The 21,861-nt window shown below is 46.6% G+C and overlaps 1 protein-coding gene across 8 annotated transcripts; it reads right to left on the bottom strand.

The window, feature by feature from the left end:
- Positions 1–181: 181 nt before the first annotated feature.
- LOC113889470 (adenosine receptor A3) lies at positions 182–19,107 on the bottom strand. Of its 8 annotated transcripts, none has more exons than XM_027536179.1 (7): positions 18,275–19,103; positions 8,599–8,705; positions 5,859–6,206; positions 3,404–3,470; positions 2,573–2,673; positions 2,106–2,164; positions 182–305 (listed from the first exon to the last, which is right to left on the bottom strand). In XM_027536179.1, the coding sequence occupies exons 1-7, from the start codon at positions 18,622–18,624 to the stop codon at positions 303–305; spliced, it is 1,035 nt and encodes a 344-aa protein (XP_027391980.1). In that variant the 5' UTR covers positions 18,625–19,103; the 3' UTR covers positions 182–302. The 8 variants fall into 8 exon arrangements, 7 of the variants coding, with proteins under 7 accessions (XP_027391980.1, XP_027391979.1, XP_027391984.1 ...); XM_027536178.1 differs by having other exon boundaries at positions 188–302; XM_027536181.1 differs by lacking the exon at positions 182–305 and having other exon boundaries at positions 1,443–2,164; positions 18,275–18,461; positions 18,759–19,107.
- Positions 19,108–21,861: the final 2,754 nt, after the last annotated feature.

Genomic DNA, 21,861 nt, shown 5'->3' with positions numbered 1-21,861 from the left:
GGTTGCGTGAGAACTAAGATCTTGAAATGTTATCTGACTGTGGCATTGCTCAGGAGTGGCCGAGCACAACCCCTTGACTGCCTCTGTTCTTACCTATCTGCAAATGATCATTGGCGAGGTTAAAGCGGCCTCCAGAACACCTGAGATCAGAATCAGTCCGCAACTTGTGGGCCAGTTGTCATGGTGATTCTATTGTAGCATCATTTTATTTATGAACTTAATAAAAGAAATCTGCAGCCCCATCTGTTCAGTATGAGCCATCGCCTTTGGAGTCAGGACACGTGGAAGGGACTTCAAATTGTCTACTTTGTTGGAAATAGAAAAGGAGAATTGAATTGAGATTTATTGCCTACCTCTGCTGGGTGTTTCTGCAGCAAAAATGGCAAACTCTGTCATAGGGGCTTCACAGGGGCCCAACACCAAAGGTTGTTTTCAGAGTGAAAATCAGATGTCATGATTGAAAGGTCATCAGCTAGTTAGCAGCAAAGCTTGGTGCACGGGGCCTGCGTTCAGCTCTCACCGAGCTCTGGTGACACGAATGCAGCTGACTCCTTCAGAGCCCAGAAGGGACCCTGACTCAGGCTGCACGTTCCCGTTGCCTGAGCGTGAGAAAGCTGGCCGTGGCTAAACCAGATTGCACAATGCCCTGCTAGATAAGAATGAGGGCTGGGTTCCGTTGCTTCAACTTACATAGCACCATGCATCTCTCCTTTAGAGTACTTAGAGTTGACAGTTTCACGTGTGTGTGTGTGAGCGTGTGTCTGAGACGCTTTGCCTGCCTCCCACTCTACATTATAAGCTCCATGAAGACAAATGCTATTTCTTTGATTCAGCTGTGTATTTCAGAATCTGGTATGGTCATTGTTTATAGAATGAATGAATGAGTGAATGAATAAAAAATCCTGGTGAGTACGGGGTCCTCAACTTATACAGAAGTAAATAGACAAGTAATAAGTTGCTCTAGGTCATGCCTTAAAGAAGTGAAAATGGGTTTTGCAAAAACCTAGACTCCAATTGTGTCCCAAAGGGAGTGTGTGTGTGCTTAGTCACTCGATTATGTCCAACTCTTTTTGACCCCATGGACTGTAGCCCAACACCAATACTTTGGCCACCTGATGTGAAGAACTGACTCATTGGAAAAGATCCTGATGCTGGGAAAGATTGAAGGTGGGAGGAGAAGGGGATGACAGAGGATGAGATGGTTGGATGGCATCACCGACTCAATGGACATGAGTTTGAGTAAATTCTGGGAGTTGGTGATGGACAGGGAGGCCTGGTGTGCTGCGGTCCACGGGGTCGCAATACACGACAGAGCAACTGAACTGAACTGGACTGTAGCCCACCAGGCTCCTCCGCCCATGGGATTCTCCAGGAAGAATACTGAAGTGGGTAGCCATTTCCTTCTCCAGGGGATCTTCCCAACCCAGGGATTAAAACCCAGGTCTCCTGCATTGCAGGCGGATTCTTTACTAAGACCCCTGGGAAGCCCCCCAAAGGGTGTGATCTTGGGCAAAACCAAGCAAGATGTTGCTTTGTCTATATCCCACACCTCCACAGCTCTTAGATGGCAAAAAGCCAGCAATGCCATGGAAGCCACTGCTTTGAGTTCTTAGAGCTCCTGCTCTGGCCCCGGAGCCAAATTATCACCAAGCTTTGGGTTTCAGATTCATCTGTCTGTAGACCCTTGTGTTTCATTAACAGATGTTTCTGGTTTGTTCGTGTTCTCTCATTCTCTAAAATGCTGTTTTCTACATTTCCATACCCAGAGGAGAGTGGAGTCTGTTTTATAGTTATGCCCACAGTCTCTCCATCACCCAAGGTATTTCTTTGGCTTCTGAGCATAAAAACAAACAAAAACCTATTAGCCAACTAGTGGCGCTTGGGTCTGATGCTGTCTCTACCCTGCATCCACTTGAGAAGTTAGCCGATTCCCCACATGGTGGCCTTGGGGATTCTGGCTTCTCTGAAGCGGCCCCACAGGAAAGATGGGCATATCTACACACCCTCTTCTGAACACAGTTCCTGTGTTTAGGAACAGGGAGCCCTACAGGTCAGGGAGCAGTGGGTACGGAACCCAGGACAGAAGAATCGAGGAGGGAACTTACCAGCGGCGTGGGGCTCGCAGAAGCTTGGCTGGTTTTCTGGTTTCTCGTTAGGCCTTTACCTGCAATCGCCCAAGGGAAGAAGGAGGCACAAAGCTTAAGGGCCACCCCTCCCTTGGTGCGAGGCCAGGCCTGAGGCCCTTGGGCTTGTCCTTTTCCACTGCCAACCACTCCCAGCCCTTCTCAGGGAGACCTCTCTACGCCTGCTTGCCCAGGTGCTGCAGAAGCTCCCCAGTGGCTTAGTCCCCCCTCCTCCCTGGTCTGCACATGCCTCCACAGTGCTCTCGGCCACCTCTCAGGGTGCCTTTGTGACCATGAAACAGAACTGCCCTCAGCCCGTGGACAGGCTGTGTGGGAATCCGGGGGTCCGGGCAATAGGAGGAGGGTCACATTCACCCATATGAGAACTGTTCCTTGACCCCTTTCATTTTCCCCAATTTCCACCGCCCCTGCCCCAAACTTCTACCTACCCCTTCTGTTTCTTTGGTTTCTCCTCCTTCGGGACAAACGGCTGAATATGGAGATGATCCCTAAGCCCGTGATCAGTATGCAAATGATGAGAATGGACATCCTGGAAGGAATCACAGACAGTATCCATAGCTCTTGGAAGAAACCACGTTTAGGTTCTCTGCTCAGGATCCCCTTTCCTGGGACCTATCCCCTCTCCCAGACCGTGCTCCCATTCAGTTCCAGCAGCCCCTAGAAACCAGATTCTTTTAGAGCACCCATCTCCTCCAGATCACACATGATCACGCATGACTGGACCTGGGTTGGCTATCTGACACCAAGCCAGGCCCAGCCCCCTCCTCGGAGACTAACATGGGAGTGTGAGGATGCGGTCTTAGGCTGGGGGAACAGGGGGAAAAGAAACTCAGCAGCTACAAGTGGACTATCTTCTCCCAGGGCAGGGAAAAAAAAAAAAAAAAAGAAATATAAGAGGGCAGTGGGGAGAGAGAAGAAGCAAACACGCAAAAGTGAAGCAGATTGAAGACAGAGATAAATCCTGATGATGCTCCCCATTTCTGAGCGTGGCCAGATCTCTGCCCCTGCATTTCTTCAGACACTGCTTTCTCCTTATGATGAAATCTCCGCTTTAATCAAAGTAGCCAGAGGGCATTTTTGCTGCTTGCGACCAAGAGCCCTAAACTGTATTCTTTTGAAAGAAAGCAAACAGTCACACTGAAGACGGATAGCTCAAGAGGAGAAACGATACACAGCTGGAAAGTAGAGGGTGCAAACCCAGGGCCGTGTTGCATTGTTACTGCCCACCCAAAGCCCACTTGTCCCCTAAAGTTGCTCACCTGGAGTGATCTGCCTTGTGGACAACCTTGGAAGCCCTGCAGCTTCTGTTCTTATTGCCCGACAGGTCTGTGTCAGAAAGGATTTGTTGAGAGTCAAATAAGGCCCAAGCTCAGGCCCTTCCTTTGCCTTCTGCATCTCTGCACCTCTGCCTACCCTTCTCTCAGTCTCCAGAGAGTGAGTGCCCTGGGGGAGTACTGGGTCACGTTCACCTGCACAGGGCGGAGTGAGTGAAAGGCACTCAGTCATGTCCGACTCTTTGCAACCTCGTGGACTATACAGTCCATGGAATTCTCCAGGCCAGAATACTGGAGTGGGTAGCTGTTCCCTTTTCCAGGAGATCTTCCCAACCCAGGGATCGAACGCAAGTCTCCCACATTGCAGGTGGATTCTTTTACAGCTGAGCCACCAGGGAAGCCCAGTGGGTAGCCTATCCCTCCTCCAGAGGATCTTTCTGACCCAGGAATCAAACCGGGGTCTCTTGCATTGCGGGCAGATTCTTTACCAACTGAGCTATCAGGAAAGCCCGCAGAAGGCGGATGGAACAAGCCAAGGGCTGAAACCCAGCCCATAGAGTTTGCCAAACTATATACCCTGCCATTGAGTTCCATGCACTGGGAGGAAGGGCACCTTTTCCAGATTTGCACAAAGGTTCTATGTTGACTAAATATGGCCCTTGGTTAGAGAGGCTGACAGCTGTGAGAGGGGACTGTCAGAGGCACCAGAGTGCCAGTCCTGTCCTTAAGGAGCTGACCAGTAGGTAACGTAATTGCCACATTGTGTTTCTGACACCTATCAAAACCCAGCAAGAGAAGGCCACCATGGTCACCCGCCTTGCCCCTATGAGAAGATCTGGGGATGGGGTGTGTGTGTGTTTCATTTAAACTGAAGAGCTCATTTAGGTGGGACTTCTCTCATCCTGAGTCTAAAACTCAGGACAGACTACACATTTAATAATAACATCTAATAATTAAATAATTAATTTAATAATAAATTATTAATTAAATAAATATTAATAAATAATTTATTTAATAAAAGCAGAACCACACAAAGTAGAAACACGGTAGGTGTGAAGGATGTCACATTTTCGGTAAGATGTGTGCTGAAGAAATTACCAGCTGGTCAAATGTGAGCAGGGCTCTCCAGTATCAGGAGGAGGCTTCCCCAAGCCTCCCTTATGCCCTTTGCTATGTTTTCCTACTGGCATTGTCCTCTGATGAAGCTAGAAAAAGATCTCCCTTCTAATTTTTATTTATTTATTTATTTTTGGCTGTGCTGGGTCTTCACTGCTGTGAGGGCTTTTCTCTAATTGCGGCAAGCGGGGGCTACTCTTATTTGAGGTGCATGGGCCTCTCATGGCAGTGGCTTCTGTTGTTGCAGAGCACTGGTTTCAGGGCTCGTGAGCTTAAGTAGCTGCAATTCCAGATCCACGGTTTGTGGGATCTTCCTAGACCAGGGATTGAACCCGTGTCTCCTGCATTGGCAGGCAGATTCTTATTCACTGAGCCACCAGGGAGCCCAAGACATCCCTTCTAGAAATGGAAATAAGGAGAAGCCACAGGGGGGCGGGGGCGGGGAGGGAGGAAAGGAAATAAAAAAAGGTAGAGTAATGCGCCTGAGAGAGGTTTTCTGGTGTAAAGGGAGGTTTTCAACATTGGACAGAAGGACTTTGGGGAACAAATGGAGCCCCTATCCCTTCTGCCTGGCCCAAAGGAGCAACATACTAGCTTAGACAGACTTGCCCCTCCAGGCTGCTCCACCCATGCCCTTCCAGCTGCCTTCAGGAGAAAAGTGTACCCCTTAAAAGAAACCATTGACCTCTTGGACAATATTTCTCTGTATATTATAAAATTATTTAAGTGCACAATTTTTGAGGGTGCTTGCCCGGGTGCCTGTGTGCTTGCAAAGTCGCTTCAGTCATGTCCAACTCTCTGTGACCCTATGGACTATAGCCTACCAGGCTCCTCTGTCCATGGGATCCTCCAGGCAAGAATACTGGAGTGGGTTCCATTCCCTTCTCCAGGGGATCTTCCAGACCCAGGGATCGAGCCTGCGGTTGTTATGCCTCCTGCATCGGCAGGCAGGTTCTTTACCACTAGTGCCACCTGGGAAGCCCGGCCAGGTGCCTAGACCACTTTTTACAGCCTCAGCCACCTCTCAAGAAGCGAATATTCAAGATTCTAGTCCACAAGGCAAAGCTCTCACACTGGTGAGCCGCCCAAATCAGATGGCTGTGAGGGGAGAGAGGTCCTTAAGAGCACGCTGGGGCCCAGGCACCCTTCCCTTCCCCCAAATTCCCAGTTAATCAGCAGCAGCATCAGCAGCCACCCAACTCTGGAGGGAGGGAGGGACCAGGTTAACCCAGAGAACAGAGTTGGCGCACAATGAGTATTTACCTCAGCAGCTGCCACCCACCGCCATGGGTCACCCCCAGCTAGACCCACATAGCTTCCTTACCTTGCCCAGACCAGAAATTGTTGGTGATGGCTCTTCTGTCATCGGTCACAACCAGCTCTGTAAAGTCCATGTCATCTCTGGCAAAGTCACGCTGGATGCCACACCAGTACCAGCCCGTATCCTCCTTGGTCAGGCAGGACACAGTGACAATGAGTTGGTTTCCTGTGTCCCTCAGGGCCACGCGGTCGGTGCTGTTGGGTGTGAAGGCGATGATGTTGCAGTAGTCCCGGAAATAGCCTCGACACCAGTACTTGGGGTGGTCCTTATAGTGGGTGTCGTAGTTGCAGATGGCGGAAGCTGTGTCCAGCACAAAGCTTTCCTTGACCTTCTCGTCCATGACCATGGCATCTGTGAAAACACACGGACAAACACCATCGTTCTTTTAAACACATCTCAGCCCCTGTACCCTGGAGGAAAATTAATGAAAGCATTGGAGGCAGATTTTTGCCTGTTTTGGGGTTGGCAACCAGCTATTAGAGGTTGAACAGTGTTCCCCTAAAATTTATGTGTTGAAGTGGTAACCACCCAGTGCTTTTTAAAAATAATCTTATTTATTTATTTTTGGCTGTGCTGGGTCTTCACTGTGGCACGTGGACTTTCTCTAGCTGCAGGGAGCGGGGACTACTCTCTAGCTGCGGTACTCGGGCTTCTCACTGTGGCGGCTTCTCTTGTCGTGGAGCACGGGCTCTAGGGCACGCAGGCTTCAGTAGTTTCAGCTCCCAGGCTCTAGAGCACAGGCTCAATAGCTGTGGCCCACGGGCTTCATTGCTTCACAGCGTTTGGGACCTTCCCAGATGGGGGATTGAACCCATGTCTCCTGCATTCACGGGTGGATTCTTGACCACTGAGCCACCATGGAAGCCCCACTCGGGACTTTAGAATGTGACTGTATTTGGACTTAGAACCTTTAAAGAGGTAATGAAGTTAAAGTAGGGTCATTAGAATAGGCCCCAGTCCAATCTGACTGGTGTCCTAATAGAAAAGGAGATCAGGACACAGACAACAGAGGGATGACTATGAGCACAGTGAGAAGGGGGTCCCCTTCAGGCCAAGGAGAGAGATCTCAGGAGGAAGCAAACCTGCTGACAGCTTGATCTTGGACTTCCAGCCTCCACCACCGTAAGGAAACAAACGTCTGTTGTTGCAGCCACACAGTCTGAGTTTGTTACAGGAGGCCTAGCAGACTAACACAGCAAGCCTGGAGAAGGATTTTCCCTGCTCTAAGAGCAGGGAGAATACCTATGCCCCTCTGAAAGACTTCAGGAGGCCTCTCCTGTGGTTTGCAGGGAGGGTGGAAGAGCCTGAGGCCTACTGTTAGTAGATTCTCTGCCCCTAGCTCCCACTCCCTGCCCCGCTTCACCTTGGCACCCTTGAAAGGAAAGTAAGGAGGTTTGAGACAGAAACAAACCCACAGACATAGGAAACACTACAGTTACCAAAGGGGAAAGGACAGGGGGAGAAGAAAATTAGGAGTTTGGAACTAACAGATACACACTACTATATATAAACAGCTAAACAACAAAGACCTATTGCATGGTACAAGGAATTATATTCAGTATCTTGTAATAACCTATAATGAAAAAGGATCTGAAAAATATATATATGTGTGTGTGTGTGTTCACTTAGTTGCTCAGTTGTGTCCAGCTCTTTGCAACCCCATGGACTGTAGCCTGCCAGGCTTCTCTGTCCATGGGATTCTCCAGGCAAGAATACTGGAGTGGGTTGCCATGCCCTCTTCCAGGCGATCTTCCCAACCCAGGGATGGAACCTGCAGCTCCTGAATTGCATGCAGATTCTTTACTGCTGAGCCACCAGGGGGGCCCCAGATCAACTATACTTCAATAAAAAATTTTTTTTTAATTTAGAAAAAGAAAAAGTAAGGCAGTTTTGAGGCTTCTGCCGGCTGTACAGGACTGAAGACAGAGGCGTCCGGTTCTGCTCTATCCTCAGGGGCTAAGAACTTCATGTTTCCTCTGTGCTAGACCGGTGTGGGCACCTCTGTCATCTCAAGATGTTGCATAAAAAGGAAGTCATGCAGGCCTCATCCAGCTTGACGGTGGCTGGGGAAGTGTTTGACCAAGGAGATGAGATGGCTGAGAGAGCCCAGCCCTCCCTTAGCCTTCCAGATGTGCAATGGGGCCCCTCAGTGCTGCCTCCAGAGTAGCCTGCAGCGGGTGTTACCAGCCCACAAAGCAGACTCGTGTCTTGATGTCACTTGACAGGCTATGATATTTTGTTCTCATATGGACCCCGTGAGAAAGATCATGTGATAATCAGTTCACCAGCCTCGATGCTGACCCAGAGAGAGGTGCAGTAAATTCAGAGATCACAAGGCTGGAGGAGGGCAGAGCTGGGGTCAGCCTGGTCCTCTGACCTTCTCATCTTTGGGGGCAGGTATGTGCAGAAAGAGGGAAGTCCTGTCCTCATATATCAGCACAAATGTTTTTAAAGGAAGAAGGGGAGAGGGAAGGGGAACTTACACTGAGAATACAGGGCCTTCATTTTAGCTGAGGGTTTCAAATTCCCCACAACCCTTTTATCGGATTGAAGAACAAGGACTAATTTGGACAAGATTTATTATTTCACCACCTTTTATTTTCTCATCCGGCTCCTTTGGTGGCTTGCACTTATTAATAAGCAGGAACTCCAGGTAGGAAAGGAAAAGCACTAAGTTTAGGGTTAGGATGCACAGCCTCTGGGAAGTTTGGAGGCCTGGAGATGATCCTTCCCCATCTCTTACCTGAAAAGACAGTCAAAGAGAGCAGAATGAAGAGCCTCATGACTGGAAAGAAGTGAATCTTCAACTGGGATGACCAGATGGACCCAGGGGCCTTAGGAATCCTGGATCTGTTTAAAGGAAACAGATATCTTTGAGTTGAAGATGCTTTTATCCTGTTTGGAGAGACCAGGAAAAAGAAGGACCAACCAGTTAATCCAAGAAGTGCTGCTACGTACAGGTATCCCCGTTGTGCACTGCACAAGGGCTCTTCAGCAGAGGGAAGCCATTTGCAGACATAAACTTACAGAGTAAAATGATAAAATTCTGGGCTTCCTGGTAAAGCCCAAAACACAGAAGAGCTCTCGCTCCTGGATACGTCTGCTCTGGCACACCAGGCACACTCCTGAATCCAAACCATCCCCGGCACGCCTTCGTCTGTGCAACTGTGCACTGTCCTGCACAGTGGTCCAGGCACCATCCAAGGTCAGGCCTCTTGTTCACCACTCTTGGAGGCCCAATTCCTATTTAGCTGAGAGGAAGACCAATAAGGAGATTCATAACTATCCTGCCTTCCAGGAGAACACTTCAGCCTCATCCAGGGAGAGTGGCTAGAGGGTAGAGCCTGAAGCAGACATGCTGGTGGCCGGAGCATGTGAGCAGGTGAAAGTGTGGGTTCTGGGGCATCAATAGCCAGGCTGCACCTACAGACATCCTGAAAGCCTTCTTGGGACACATCAAGGCTGTCCGTGCGATAGATGCTTCCCGTGATGGGACCCATATGGTCTGGCTACTGATTTTTAAAGTTGGAATTATGGAACCACGCTCAGGTGAATTTAAGCTGAATGCTTATGTATCACACCCAGAGCTAGCACTTCTCCTCAAGGGTTGGACGTGGTGATTGTCCAGGTTTTCAATAATGTCCGCTCCTGAGCAAGGAGAGCCTTTCTCTATTCACACCAAGTCAGCACTGGGCCAGCAGCAGGCCTGCATCAAGGGAGGGGTTTTGCTTATATTGCCTCATTTATTCTTCAAGAAACCTTTGTGAGGTCAACAATTAAACTGCCAGGGGGACAAAATGAAGCAGCACTCTGTAGATTCAAAGGGGCTTGAGAGGCATACTCCCTGGAGGAGGGCACAGCAGCCCACTCCAGTGTTCTTGCCTGGAGAATCCCATGAACAGAGGAGCCTAGTGGGCTACAGTCCATAGGATAGCAAAGAGTCAGACATGACTGAAGCAACTGAGCACACATGCAAGAGAAACATACTAACAAATAGTAATATATGGAACTTAGTAATAGGAGAAAATTCTGGATTTTGGATCCTGGCAGAAGCAAACAATTGAGAAAATGTGGACAGTGACTAGATAGATGATGATATTAAGAAATCATTGTTGTGGACACTGGGGGAAGGAAAGAGTGGGACAAATGGAGAAGGTAGCACCGACATATGCTCACTACCGTGTGTAAAATAGATAGCTGGATAACACGGGGCCAGCCTGTACTCTGTGGTGACCTAGAGAGGTGGGATGGGGAGAGGGACACGCAGCTCAAGAGGAAGGTGATAGATGTATAATTATGGCTGATTTTCACTGCTGTATGGCAGAAACCAACACAACACTGTAAAGCAATTTTCCTCCAATTAAGAAAGAATTTTTTTTTAAGTGAGAATAAAAGAAAAGGAAACACTGTTACTCTTTTTCCAGATGTGATAATGACATTGTCATAGCCAGCCTCTAAGATGGCTCCTGATATACGTGCCACTGTGTAATTCCCTAGACTTGAATCAGGGCTGGCCCAGGTGATCAATAAAATACGGCAGAAGTGATGGCATACGGCTTCCAAGGCTAGATCATAAAAGATGTGCAACTTCCATCTCAGAGGTTGTACTGCTTTCTTTCTTTCTTTCAGAAGTCAGCTGCCACGTTGTGGGGACTTTCAAGTGGAACTGTGGAAAGGCCATGAGGAGAGGAACCAGCTTGCTAGACATGGACGACCCACCTTGAAAGTAAATCCTCCAGCACCATCGAACCTCCAGATGAATGCAGACCCAGCAACTTTGTGAGAGACCTCAAGCATGACCTGCCCAACCAAGATGCTCCTGAATTCCTGACCCATCAAAACCACAAGAGATAATAAAGAATTATCATTTTAAGCCTCTAAGTTTGGGGGTATTTCATTAAATCACAATCAGTAATTGATATTGTGGGTTTTTTTTTTTTTTTTTTTTAAGTAGGCCCTTATCTCTGAGAAAACCCACATGTAAAACATTCAGAATTGCTCAGAGCTTGTACCGTGAAACCAAAGAAAGTGCTAACCAAAGATTGTGCACAGTATCAGGAAAATACCTAAGACATGAAAAAGTAACATTCTAAAGCAAATGCCAGGCTCAGAGTGCAGAGAATAAACAGATGCATCTATTAGCATTCTATTATTTGGTATAATTAGTTCTATTGCTCCCTCTTAGGGGGAGAGTTAATTTTCACTCTATTTGATATGTAAATAAGAAAGTAAACAGGTAATAAGAATAAGCTACATTTTAAAAATACTTTTTAAAAATACAAACCAAAATGCTTACAGATGAAATAATCTGATGTCCAAAATTTCAAAATAACCAGGGGAGGGGCCATTAATGAAACAAGGTTGGCTGTGAGCTGATCATTATTAAAGCAAGATAATAGTTATATGAGCCTTTGTTATTATAGTCTCTCCACTGTTGCGTGTTTGGAATTTTTCATAATAAAAAGTAAGAAGCAAGAAGACAAGCAAAACATTGACACAGATATTACTAGTCTCACTTTAAAAATAAGAAAAATTGAGGCTTAGTTTAAATAAGGCTAAGTTTAAATTCATACAGCTTCTATAGCCACCATGAGCTAATGCTAAATCTGAAAGAAAAAACTGCTGTCCATCTCTTGATTGTGCTTCCCCAGTAGTAACAAGACTGCAAAACTGTAGAGCACTTCAGAGATTACAGAGACTTTACATACGCCACGCCCACCGAGTGGCCGGGGCAAGATGCAACCCGATGCAACCCGACTTTTCTCATTTCCATCTTACCCATTATAGTAACTAAGGGCAGAGTTGCTGTAGAAAATGTGCATCTAGTTCTAAGAAACAGAAGGTACAAATGGACCATGGCCAAACCATATATAAAAATAGAAGTCTGGCCCACAACCAGCCCAGGAAACCAGCCCCTTATCTATAGTAACTGGCCCAGGAAGCCAGCCTGATATAAACCAGACGGATCGGAAGTCAGACCATTATTTCTAGTAACAATCCAGAAAGCCAAACAATAATCCCTGTAACAATTGGCTCCGCATGGCCAGGGCTAGATGAATAACTGACACCATCCCTAATTTTTGTCCTGCTTCCAACTAAAGACCAGCCCTAACTCACCATGCAGGATGCCCCACTTTTAGTCAGCCCACTGCAGTCTCCCCAGACCAATGGTCTCCAGTCAGGGTGCATCTGAAGCCTTCTTTCTTCCACCATAAAACCATCCCACTCTTCTCCTGCCTTTGAGACTCTGTCAGAGAGCAACGGGCAGTAGTTTCCTGGTGGCTCAGAGGCTAAGGGATCTGCCTGCAACACAGGGGACCTGGATTCAATCCCTGGATTGGGAAGATTCCCTGGAAAAGGGAATAGCTACCCACTCTAGTATTCTTGTTTATGGGGTCACAAAGAGTCAGACACGGCTTAGTGACTAAATCTTAGTGGCTGACTCCTTCTCTCTAGAAAGCTCAGAATAAGTAGCCTTCATTTGTTCTCATTTTGTTGGCCTTCACTATTTTCTATTGTTAATAAAGAGAAAAAAATCGGGTAAATAAGCCAGCTACTCAACATCTACCTTTGGTCCAGTGAATCTGTGTGGAAGAGGAGGAGGAGGAAAACCTTGATTTTGTCTGGGTGGTCTCTTTACCTTATTCCTTTAAAATGAAAGCCCAACAGCCACCTTTGACAATATGGCACCCCACTCCAGTACTCTTGCCTAGAAAATCCCATGGACGGAGGAGCCTGGTAGGCTGCAGTCCATGGGGTCTCGAAGAGTCGGACACGACTGAGCGACTTCACTTTGACTTTTTACTTTCATGCATTGGAGAAGGAAATGGCAACCCACTCCAGTGTTCTTGCCTGGAGAAATCTCAGGGACGGGGGAGCCTGGTAGGCTGCCATCTATGGGGTCACACAGAGTCGGACACGACTGAAGCGACTTAGCAGCAGCTGAAGGGAGGAGCCAGGAGACAGACACAGGGAAACTTCTGTGGCGCTAATCTTTAAACCTGAAACCAGGGTGGTTCTCACTACCTCTAGGCCAACTCCTCACCAGTGAGTCTTGCTTCATCCTTTTTGAGTTCACGCCTAAAGATACTTCACTGAAAGGCTTCTTCTGAGCTGGGAGAGCCCCTGAGCTCAAGAGATTCTCACTGACTCCCAAGATATGACTTCCTACAAGGCTTCAGTGGGTTTGCTAAGCAGTGAATATCAGAAAGGAAAAGAGAGAGAAGGAGGGGAGGAGGAAAAAGGGAAATAAAAGTTTTTCTGAAACTCAGGAGCTGCAGCTTGTCTGATGACACCAAATGACTCAGGACAGACTGCTGCCTTATTTTGAGAGAAACAGTTCCTTTAAGTCTTCCAAAAAAGGCACAGGTCAATGTTGCTACAGCAACTGGGTTAGAGGCTGAGATCTAACTAGCATGTCCCTCAAGTCTCAAATTGAGTGAGACTCAGGTGAGTTGTTGGCAGACCAGTGTGCCAGGAATACCCATCACCCCCGAGTAAACCCAGGGCCTCATCCTGGAGGAACATCTTCACTAAACCATAAAAATTAATTCAGGGGGAAAAGGCTGAAATCAAACAAAGGGATACCATTAAGAAAAAATTGGAGGTAGCAGAGACTTGCTTTTTTGAAACAAAAAAGATCCCCCAAAACATTTGATGGGGAGCTTGTCGGGAACAAAGTCCCCTTCTATATATCCAGGGACCCTCAGGAATGGGGGTGGGCATTCCAGTCTTCTTCCTCTAATGCAGGAGTGTGAATGGTACCAGGAAGTGGGTGGGTGGGGTGACCAAGTGGGTTTGGCATTAGTAGAAAAGAACATGCAAACTTTAAACATCCCAGATAGTGCTGATTCTGCCTGGGCTGACAAAAGGAGACGCAAGAACATTTCCCTGAAGTGAAATGTTAACAAGATAAATATGGTTATCAGGCTCTGGCCTAAGATTAGGGTCAGGATAATCTCTCAGGACTAGTTGAGAATTAATAAGAAGCACATTTTCAGTACACGTATCCTCTCTGATGTGGTTTAACTGAAATCCCCAGCTTGCTGTTCTCATCACGTTAACATACGTACTGTATTGACTTGGGACTGAGCATCCACAGATGCAAATTTAGACTGCCTAATCAGAGATGCCACCTCCAAATTCCAGGGCCACACACAATGCCCAAATGACATGACTAGCATTCTATTCCTGTCTGGTGTGTCAACAGGAAACAGCAACTAAGGCAAAAACAAACAAACAAAAAAAAAATAAAAAAACCCAGCAGTACTCAAGTATACAAACCATAGCTTGTACTCGCGATTCTGATAATTGTACATAAGGTGAACTTAAGAGTTTGGGCTTTGTAGAAGTTGCAAGTCCCGCTGCATGTCTAAGGATAGGTAGCAAGAATGTTGGGTTCTCCCATAAAGCAGGGCTGCCTTGAAATCCTGGTGCTCATACTGATTAATTATGTGATTGTGGACAAGTTACTTAAACTCTCTGTACCTCAGTTTTTTCTTCTGCAAAATAGAGATGGTAGTGAGGATGGGACCTCAAAGACTATCAGGACCAAAAGAGAGAACACATGTAAAACAGTACATAGCAAGTGAAAATGTTAGTCGCTTAGTTGTGTCCGACTTTTTGTGACCCCTTAGGCTGTAGCCCACCAGGTTCCTCTGTCCATGGGGTTTTCCAGGCAAGAATACTGGAGTGGGTTGCTATTTCCTTCTCCAGGGGATCTTCCTGACCCAGGAATCGAACCCGAGTCTCCCACTTTGCAAGCAGACTCTTTACTGTCTGAGCCACTAGGAAAGTATATACAACATGCTCAACAAATAATATTAATAGCTGTCTGGTGTCTCTTTTTGCCCCTCTCCCACTATTCCTATTAAAATAAAATACCAGAGGAAATAATTTAAGACTCATGTCTAAGAGAGAATTATTTCTTCTCTAACCCTTGATGAATGGTTCAGAAAGCTGACAAATACTCTGATCAGTCCAGGAAAAAGGTGCAGAGTGTGCTGGGGCCAGGGGTGAGGGTCTCAGAATTTACACAGAATTTATAGGAGAAGGTGTCACATGGCATCACATAGCAAGCAGGCTGAGTGCCAGGAGCAGCCAGCTGGGTTTTCCAGCCCCAAGTGACCCTGACCCTCAGCAGAGAGTTATAAAAAAGTTAGTTATCATGTTTTATTCATTCCATACATTTACAGCTGAATCCAGAAAGTTAAGTTCCCCTTAAACGTAATTCAGTCCTTGCATTCCATCATCTTCCAGGCAACTGCTGAGAGCAGGGTTCTCTGCTTAGTTCCACAGTGAAGCGGAACTGAGTCACCATCATGTACATATCAAGCCCGATCAGTCCCCTTTTGTCAGTAAGTCAATGAAGGATCCTTCAGATTCCATAACTTCTGTTAGAGGAGAAGACACGTAGCAGTAACAATGGAGCACTGTCCTCAAGTCAGATACCCAGAAAAGAAGGACATGAAAAAAAGAAAAAAATGAATTAGAGAAAGAAGACATTGGGAAGGACATAGAGGCAACCAGCCAAATGCTTTCCGCATCAGTAGGAGGAATCAAAGACATGAGCGGGAGACATCCCAGGTAGAAAGGCCCTCAAGTGTTGATGCCGAATCTGAAGGTCAATGAGATGGACAGCCATCTTTCGTGGATAGCTACTCAGAAGTCTGCTCAATGCTTGGGTCCATGGACTTAGAGGGCTGGCAGATCACACAGGCTTTGAGGATCAAGAGATAGGTTTCCTTGAACTTCTTTATTTTATAAGCATAGACGATAGGGTTCATCATGGAGTTGGCGTGGGAGAGCAGGATGCCCAAGTACAGCACAATTTGTGGCACTTCACCGTTAAAGTAGATGATACAGTTGATGATGGACAAAGGCAGCCAGGACAAAGCAAACAAGAAAAGAACCAGTGACAGAGACTTGGCTGTCTTGAACTCCCGTCCATAGAATGCACCTGTCTCTTTGGAGCCAGAAAAGTTCTGACTGAGTCGGTTCCGGATGACATAGAAGATATCGAAGTAGATGGCACACATGACAACCAGGGGAATGAGAATCCACGTGAAGAAACTGAAGTAGACCATGTAATCCATCCTCATGACCGAACGGAATTGGCAGGGTAGGAAGGTAAGATTTTTGTCTGCTGAGCTCAGTTTCATGTTCCAGCCAAACATGGGGGTCAATCCCACCAGGAATGACACCAGCCAGCAAAGGCCCAGAGCCAACCATATTCTTCTTTGCGTGGTGACTCTCCTGTATCTGTTTGCATGGAAGAGAGTCAGTGAGTTCACAGCAGAAATTGCTAACGGGTGGGGGGAGATGGAGCTGGACTGTTGGGATTCTATGGTTTCAACTAAACTCTACTGGATATGAAGACAAGATGAGAAGAGAAAAATCCAGCAAAGTTTTCTGGGCACTTTTCTAAAGAAGTACAATCTACAATACATCAGGAGTATGTTGCCAAGGGCTTCCCTACTGGCTCAGTGGTAAAGAATTCACCTGCCATGTAGGAAATGCAGGTTCGATCCCTGGGTTGGGAAGATCCCCTGGAGGAGGAAATAGCAACCCATTCCAGTATTCTTGCCTGGGGAATCCCATGGACAGAGAAGCCTGGTGGGCTATAACCTATAGGGTTGCAAAAGAGTCAGACACGACTTAGTGACTAAAGAACAGCAACAATATGTTGCCGGCAATTGGGGTTTGCATGTCCCTCTCACAGCGCCATTTCCAGCCCAAGAATTCTTCAATTCCTGGGAGGTAAGAGTTCTTGAAGTCTCCTAGGATCACCTACCTGAGAAGAAGTAATCTGCTCAAAGCATGTTTTCCTGCTGCGTTCAGCACTATTTTTTTTGGCTGTCATGCTGACATCCATCATTCAGACTCTGCCTCTCCCACACTTCCCCTCTACCTGTGTCTGTCCCTGCTTCTCTATGTTTTTCAAACACTTGATGTTTGAATTAGAGTCTGCTGCTGCTGCTGCAGCGTCACTTCAGTCATGTCCAACTCTGTGCAACCCCATAGACGGCAGCCCACCAGGCTCCCCCGTCCCTGGGATTCTCCAGGCAAGAACATTGGAGTGGGTTGCTATTTCCTTCTCCAATGCAGGAAAGTAAAAAGTGAAAGTGAAGTTGCTCAGTCGTGTCCAACTCTTAGCGACCCCATGGACTGCAGCCTGCCAGGCTCCTCCGTCCATGGGATTTTCCAGGCAAGAGTACTGGAGTGGGGTGCCATTGCCTTCTCCGGAGTTAGAGTCTATGGAGCTGCAAAAGTTGTGTTGAAGTTCTTCCAGGACCTTAAAAGACTCACCCAATCAGAAGTCACCATTTCTCCTTAAACTATTCATCCTGATAACATTCTACACAGACTACAAGAAGAAAGTGGATTTTATTAAGTACTGGCTATGTACTCAGTAGACTTTCTCTCAATGAAATCTCATGACAAACCCGGGATATTCTTATGACAATCTCCATTTCATTGTCGGTAATGCTGCAGATGAGAGTAGTGACAGCTACGATTTACTGAGCACAGACTCTTTGTTGACATTTTTCAAAGAGCTTTACATTTATTAACTCACTTGACCTTACCAGGAAGGTGCAATTATGATCCCCATTCTATGGGCAAAAAAAATGAAGCAGACAAGCAACTTGTAGAAGCTTAAAGTGATGGAACTAAAATTGAATGGAGGACAGTCTGAGTTCAGAGCATTGCAACACCATGCTGAAGAACTAAGACACAGAAAGTTAAATAACTTGCCCAAGATCAGACCTCAAGATCTGAGATTTGAACTAATGCTTGTTTGTATCCGAAGTCGTCTATAGCTCCCTCACCATGCTCTTTCCCCAAGAGAAGAGAGGAGCAACAAGGGAGCAGTGTGATTCAGGACACCTGGGGAATTAGTCATTTGGCACTCTGTTCTGTTCACATGGTCACACGAAAAGTTGTTACTACTTTCTGCAATGGAGAACTTTTTTGGTCCCCTTCGCATCATGGAAGAGGAAGCAAAATTACAATAACTTTAAAATAGCCTACATTTGTAAATGACAGAACCATCAGTGTATCTCTTTTTTTCTCTCAGCTTATCATCCAGCATGTTTCTATCATTTCTAATAATCAAGAGCATTTTTCACTAATTAAAGATGGATCAAGTTTTTATCATCTTTAGCCTCTGCCCCAGGGGATATGGAGCAGGTACTCCCTATCAGTGGGGTAGGGGGGACTGGAGGATTCCTCATTCCTTGTTCCCAAGTCTCTGCTTATCATTGCTAAACCCTTCACACATCAAATGGTGAAAAGAACCACTTTCAAGCTCAGAGGCCAATTTGGATTTGTTTCCACTTAAAGTCTTGGATCTGGACTTGTAGCTCCATTTCCCAGACACTTATATCACCACTGACACCACTCCTCTTTAGGCAAGTTACCTGACTGTGAGCTTGACCCGCAGGTATCGGTCCACGGCAATGGCTAGCAAGGACATGATGGATGCGTGGGTGAAGATCATCAGCAAGCAGGTCATGAGAAGGCAGCTATAAAAGTGGATTGTGACACCCAGGCTGATGACAATGGCCAAAGGCATAACCAGCACCCCAACAGCAATGTCAGCCAGAGCTAGGGAGACAATGAAATAGAAGGTGGTGGTCTGTAGGCTGGGGTTCAGTTTGACCACCCAGATGACCAGAACATTGCCCACTATGGCGCAGAGCCCGATGAGAATCTCCACAGAGATGTAGGTGACGCTGGCCAAGGACACGGCAGTACTGTTGACAGGCATCTCGTTTTCCAAGACGAAACTCCCAGGTGAGTAGTGTCCCAACAAGATCTGTGTGGGCCAGTCCACCTAGCTCTTGCCACACATCCTGCCAGAGGTCCAGGTGTAGCAGCCACAGTCCAGAACTCACAACTCACCCATTCCTTCTCTTCTCTGGTGGCACCCTGCCTCCTTAGAGAGATTTCATCACACGGCCATCATTTCCAGCCCTGACACAGGCGACACATCTCCAAGCTTGCAGAAGTCTGGGGAGGACAGTTCTCTGTGATAGAATGTGAAAGTGCAGCTGCTCTTAGTTCCCCTGCCCCTGGAGGGCTACCCACACTCCATCGAGATAAGCAACGCTCTTTAGTGGTGTTTCAGGAAGTGAGATGGGCCAAGAGGAAGCACAGAGCTAGGAACACTCAGCAAGAAGATGGAAAGTAGGGGTGGAAGGATGTTTGCAGCATGAAGAATCCTCAGCGTTTATTTACTCAGGGACTAGATAAGAATGTCACACTGGGTGGAAAAGGAACTGGGAGCACTGACTATGTAATAATATTCTGGCTTTCTGCTGACTTAGCAGAGGCTAAAAAAAAAACACAGAAGAAAAGAAGTAGACTCTGGTTTTGTTGTTGTTCAGTCACTACGTTGTATCCGACTCTTTGCAATCCCATGGACTGCAACACACCAGTCTTTCCTGTCCTTCTCTATCTCCCAGAGTTTGCTCAAACTCATGTCCACTGAGTCAATGATGCCATCCAACCATCTCATCTTTGGTCGTCCCCTTCTCCTCCTCCTGCCCTCAATCTTTCCCAGAATCAGGATCTTTTCCAGTGAGTCAGCTCTTCACATCAGGTGATCAAAGTACTGGAGCTTCAGCTTCAGCATCAATACTTCCAGTGAATATTCAAGGTTGATTTCCTTTAGGATTGACCTGTTTGATCTCCTTGCTGTCCAAGGGACTCTCAAGAGTCTTCTCCAACACCACAGTTCAAATCATCAATTTTTTGGTGCTCAGCCTTGTTTATGGTCCAACACTCACATCTGTACATGACTACTGGAAAAACCATGGGTTCGACTAGATGGACCTTTATAGGCAAAGTGATTTCTCTGCTTTTTAATATCTAGGTTTGTCATAATTTTTCTTCCAAGGAGCAAATGCCTTTTAATTTCGTGGTTGCAGTCACCATCCACAATGATTTTGGAGCCCAAGAAAATAAAATCTGTCATTGTTGCCATTTTTTCCTATCTATTTGCCATGAAGTAATGGGACTGGATGCCATGATCTTAGTTTTCTGAGTGTTGAGCTTTGAGCCAACTTTTTCACTCTTCTCTTTCGCTTTCATCAAGAGGCTCTTTAGTTTCTCTTCACTTTCTGCCATTAAGGCAGTGTCATCTGCATATCTGAGGTTATTGATATTTCTCCTGGCAATCTTGATTCCGGCTTGTGATTCATCCAGCCCCACATTTGCATGATGTACTCTGCATAGAAGTTAGTCAGGGTTACAATATACAGCCAGATGTACTCCTTTCCCAATTTTGAACCAGTCTGTTGTTCCATGTCTGGTTCTAATTGCTACTTCTTGACCTGCATACAGGTTTCTCAGGAGACAGGTAAGGTGGTCTGGTATTCCCATCTCTTTAAGAATTTTTGCAGTTTGTTGTGATCCACATAGTCAAAGGCTTTAGCATAGTCAATGAAGCAGATGTTTTCCTGGAATTCTCTTACTTTTTCTATGATCCAACAGATGTTGGCAATTTGATCTCTGGTGGCAGGTTCTTAAACTTAGACAGAATTTACTCCATCTGAGTACATGCCATAGACTGACTGACTGTGTCACCCCAAACTCACAGGTTGAATTCTGACCTTCAAAGTCAAGGCATTTGGAGGGGGAGGCTTTGGGAGGTTATTAGGTCATGAGGGCAGAGGTTTCATTAATAGGATTAGGGTCCTTATGACAGATACCCCACAGAGGTCTCTTGCCCCTTCCACCATCTATGCACCAGGAAGAAGGCTCTCATCAGACACAGGTTCTACCGACATGCTGACCTAGGACTTAAGAGCCCTCCAGAACTGTGAGAAATAAATTTATCTTGTTTCTAAGTCCCTTAGACTTTAGTATTTGGCATATCAACCCAACTGACTAAGACAGTGTATAACAGTTAATACGGAGAATTCAGTCACATGAGTTGACCCTGTTGGGCATGGCTGAACATGGCAATACATGGCAAGCCTTTGTATTGAAGATCTTTTGCCAAAGGGACAAACTAAGATTCTCTGTTCAGATGAACAAAACTTCAGCACCTCCCATAAGCCCCTAAAACATCACATCTGCTGACCCTCAACTCCCCTTTTCAGCCCACACTGTGGGCTCGCTCACTCTAGCAACCAGCCTGTATCAAATCTATTTGAAGGACAACAGGGATGACCAGCGACGCAGAAAGAGGGAAAGAGCGGCATGTGCACATAATTACATGGCGGACCTCCTGCCCCAAGCCCTGCCCCCACCCTGCAGAAATAGCTATGAATTCTCTGTACCTATGTTGTGCACTGTCTTAGTAATTTGGGCTGATATGCCAAACACGAAAGCTGAAGTTGCTCACCTGGTTTCAACTCCTGGGAATCAGACACTTGAAATGCAATTGTGATTTGGAGTCCACCCTGATGGCTCAAACTGTAAAGAATCTTCCTGCAATACGGGAGACCTGGGTTTGATCCCTGGGTTGGGAAGATCCCCTGGAGAAAGAAATGGCAACCCACTCCAGTATTCTTGCCTTGAGAATTCCATGCACAGAGGAGCCTGGCGGGCTCCAGTACCCGGGGTCACAAAGAGTCAGACATGACTGAGCAACTAACACTTACTGGTTCAGGGATTTCTCCATGCTGCCCAAAAGGGTTATTTAGAGAGCCAGCAAAAGGAACAGTTGAACCTAAGTCCACACTGTGGACTGAAGGATTTTATAACATTTACCTTTAAGCACCAATCTATGGAGAGCCACAAATAAAATTCGACCATCACAGGAATGCTGTTCTGGTGTTTACTAACAAACACCTCTCACTGGGGCACGGGCGAGATGCCTCGGCATGGGGCCTGCCAGGGTCTTCTTAAGTTGTTCTGTTTCTGTATCATCCATTGATACCCTACCAAGTCTGTCTGGCATGCCTTGCTCATTCCTGCTAGACTTGCCACATATCCCTGAGCAGACACCCCAGGTAATAAGGGGCAGCCCTCTTCAACTGCATTTCTGTCACCCCAG

Source organism: Bos indicus x Bos taurus, chromosome 3, assembly GCF_003369695.1.
Source record: "Bos indicus x Bos taurus breed Angus x Brahman F1 hybrid chromosome 3, Bos_hybrid_MaternalHap_v2.0, whole genome shotgun sequence".
NCBI classification, from domain to species: Eukaryota; Metazoa; Chordata; class Mammalia; order Artiodactyla; family Bovidae; genus Bos; species Bos indicus x Bos taurus.
Note: the sequence above shows the minus strand (reverse complement) of the source record. Positions and strands in the feature narration are given on the sequence as shown.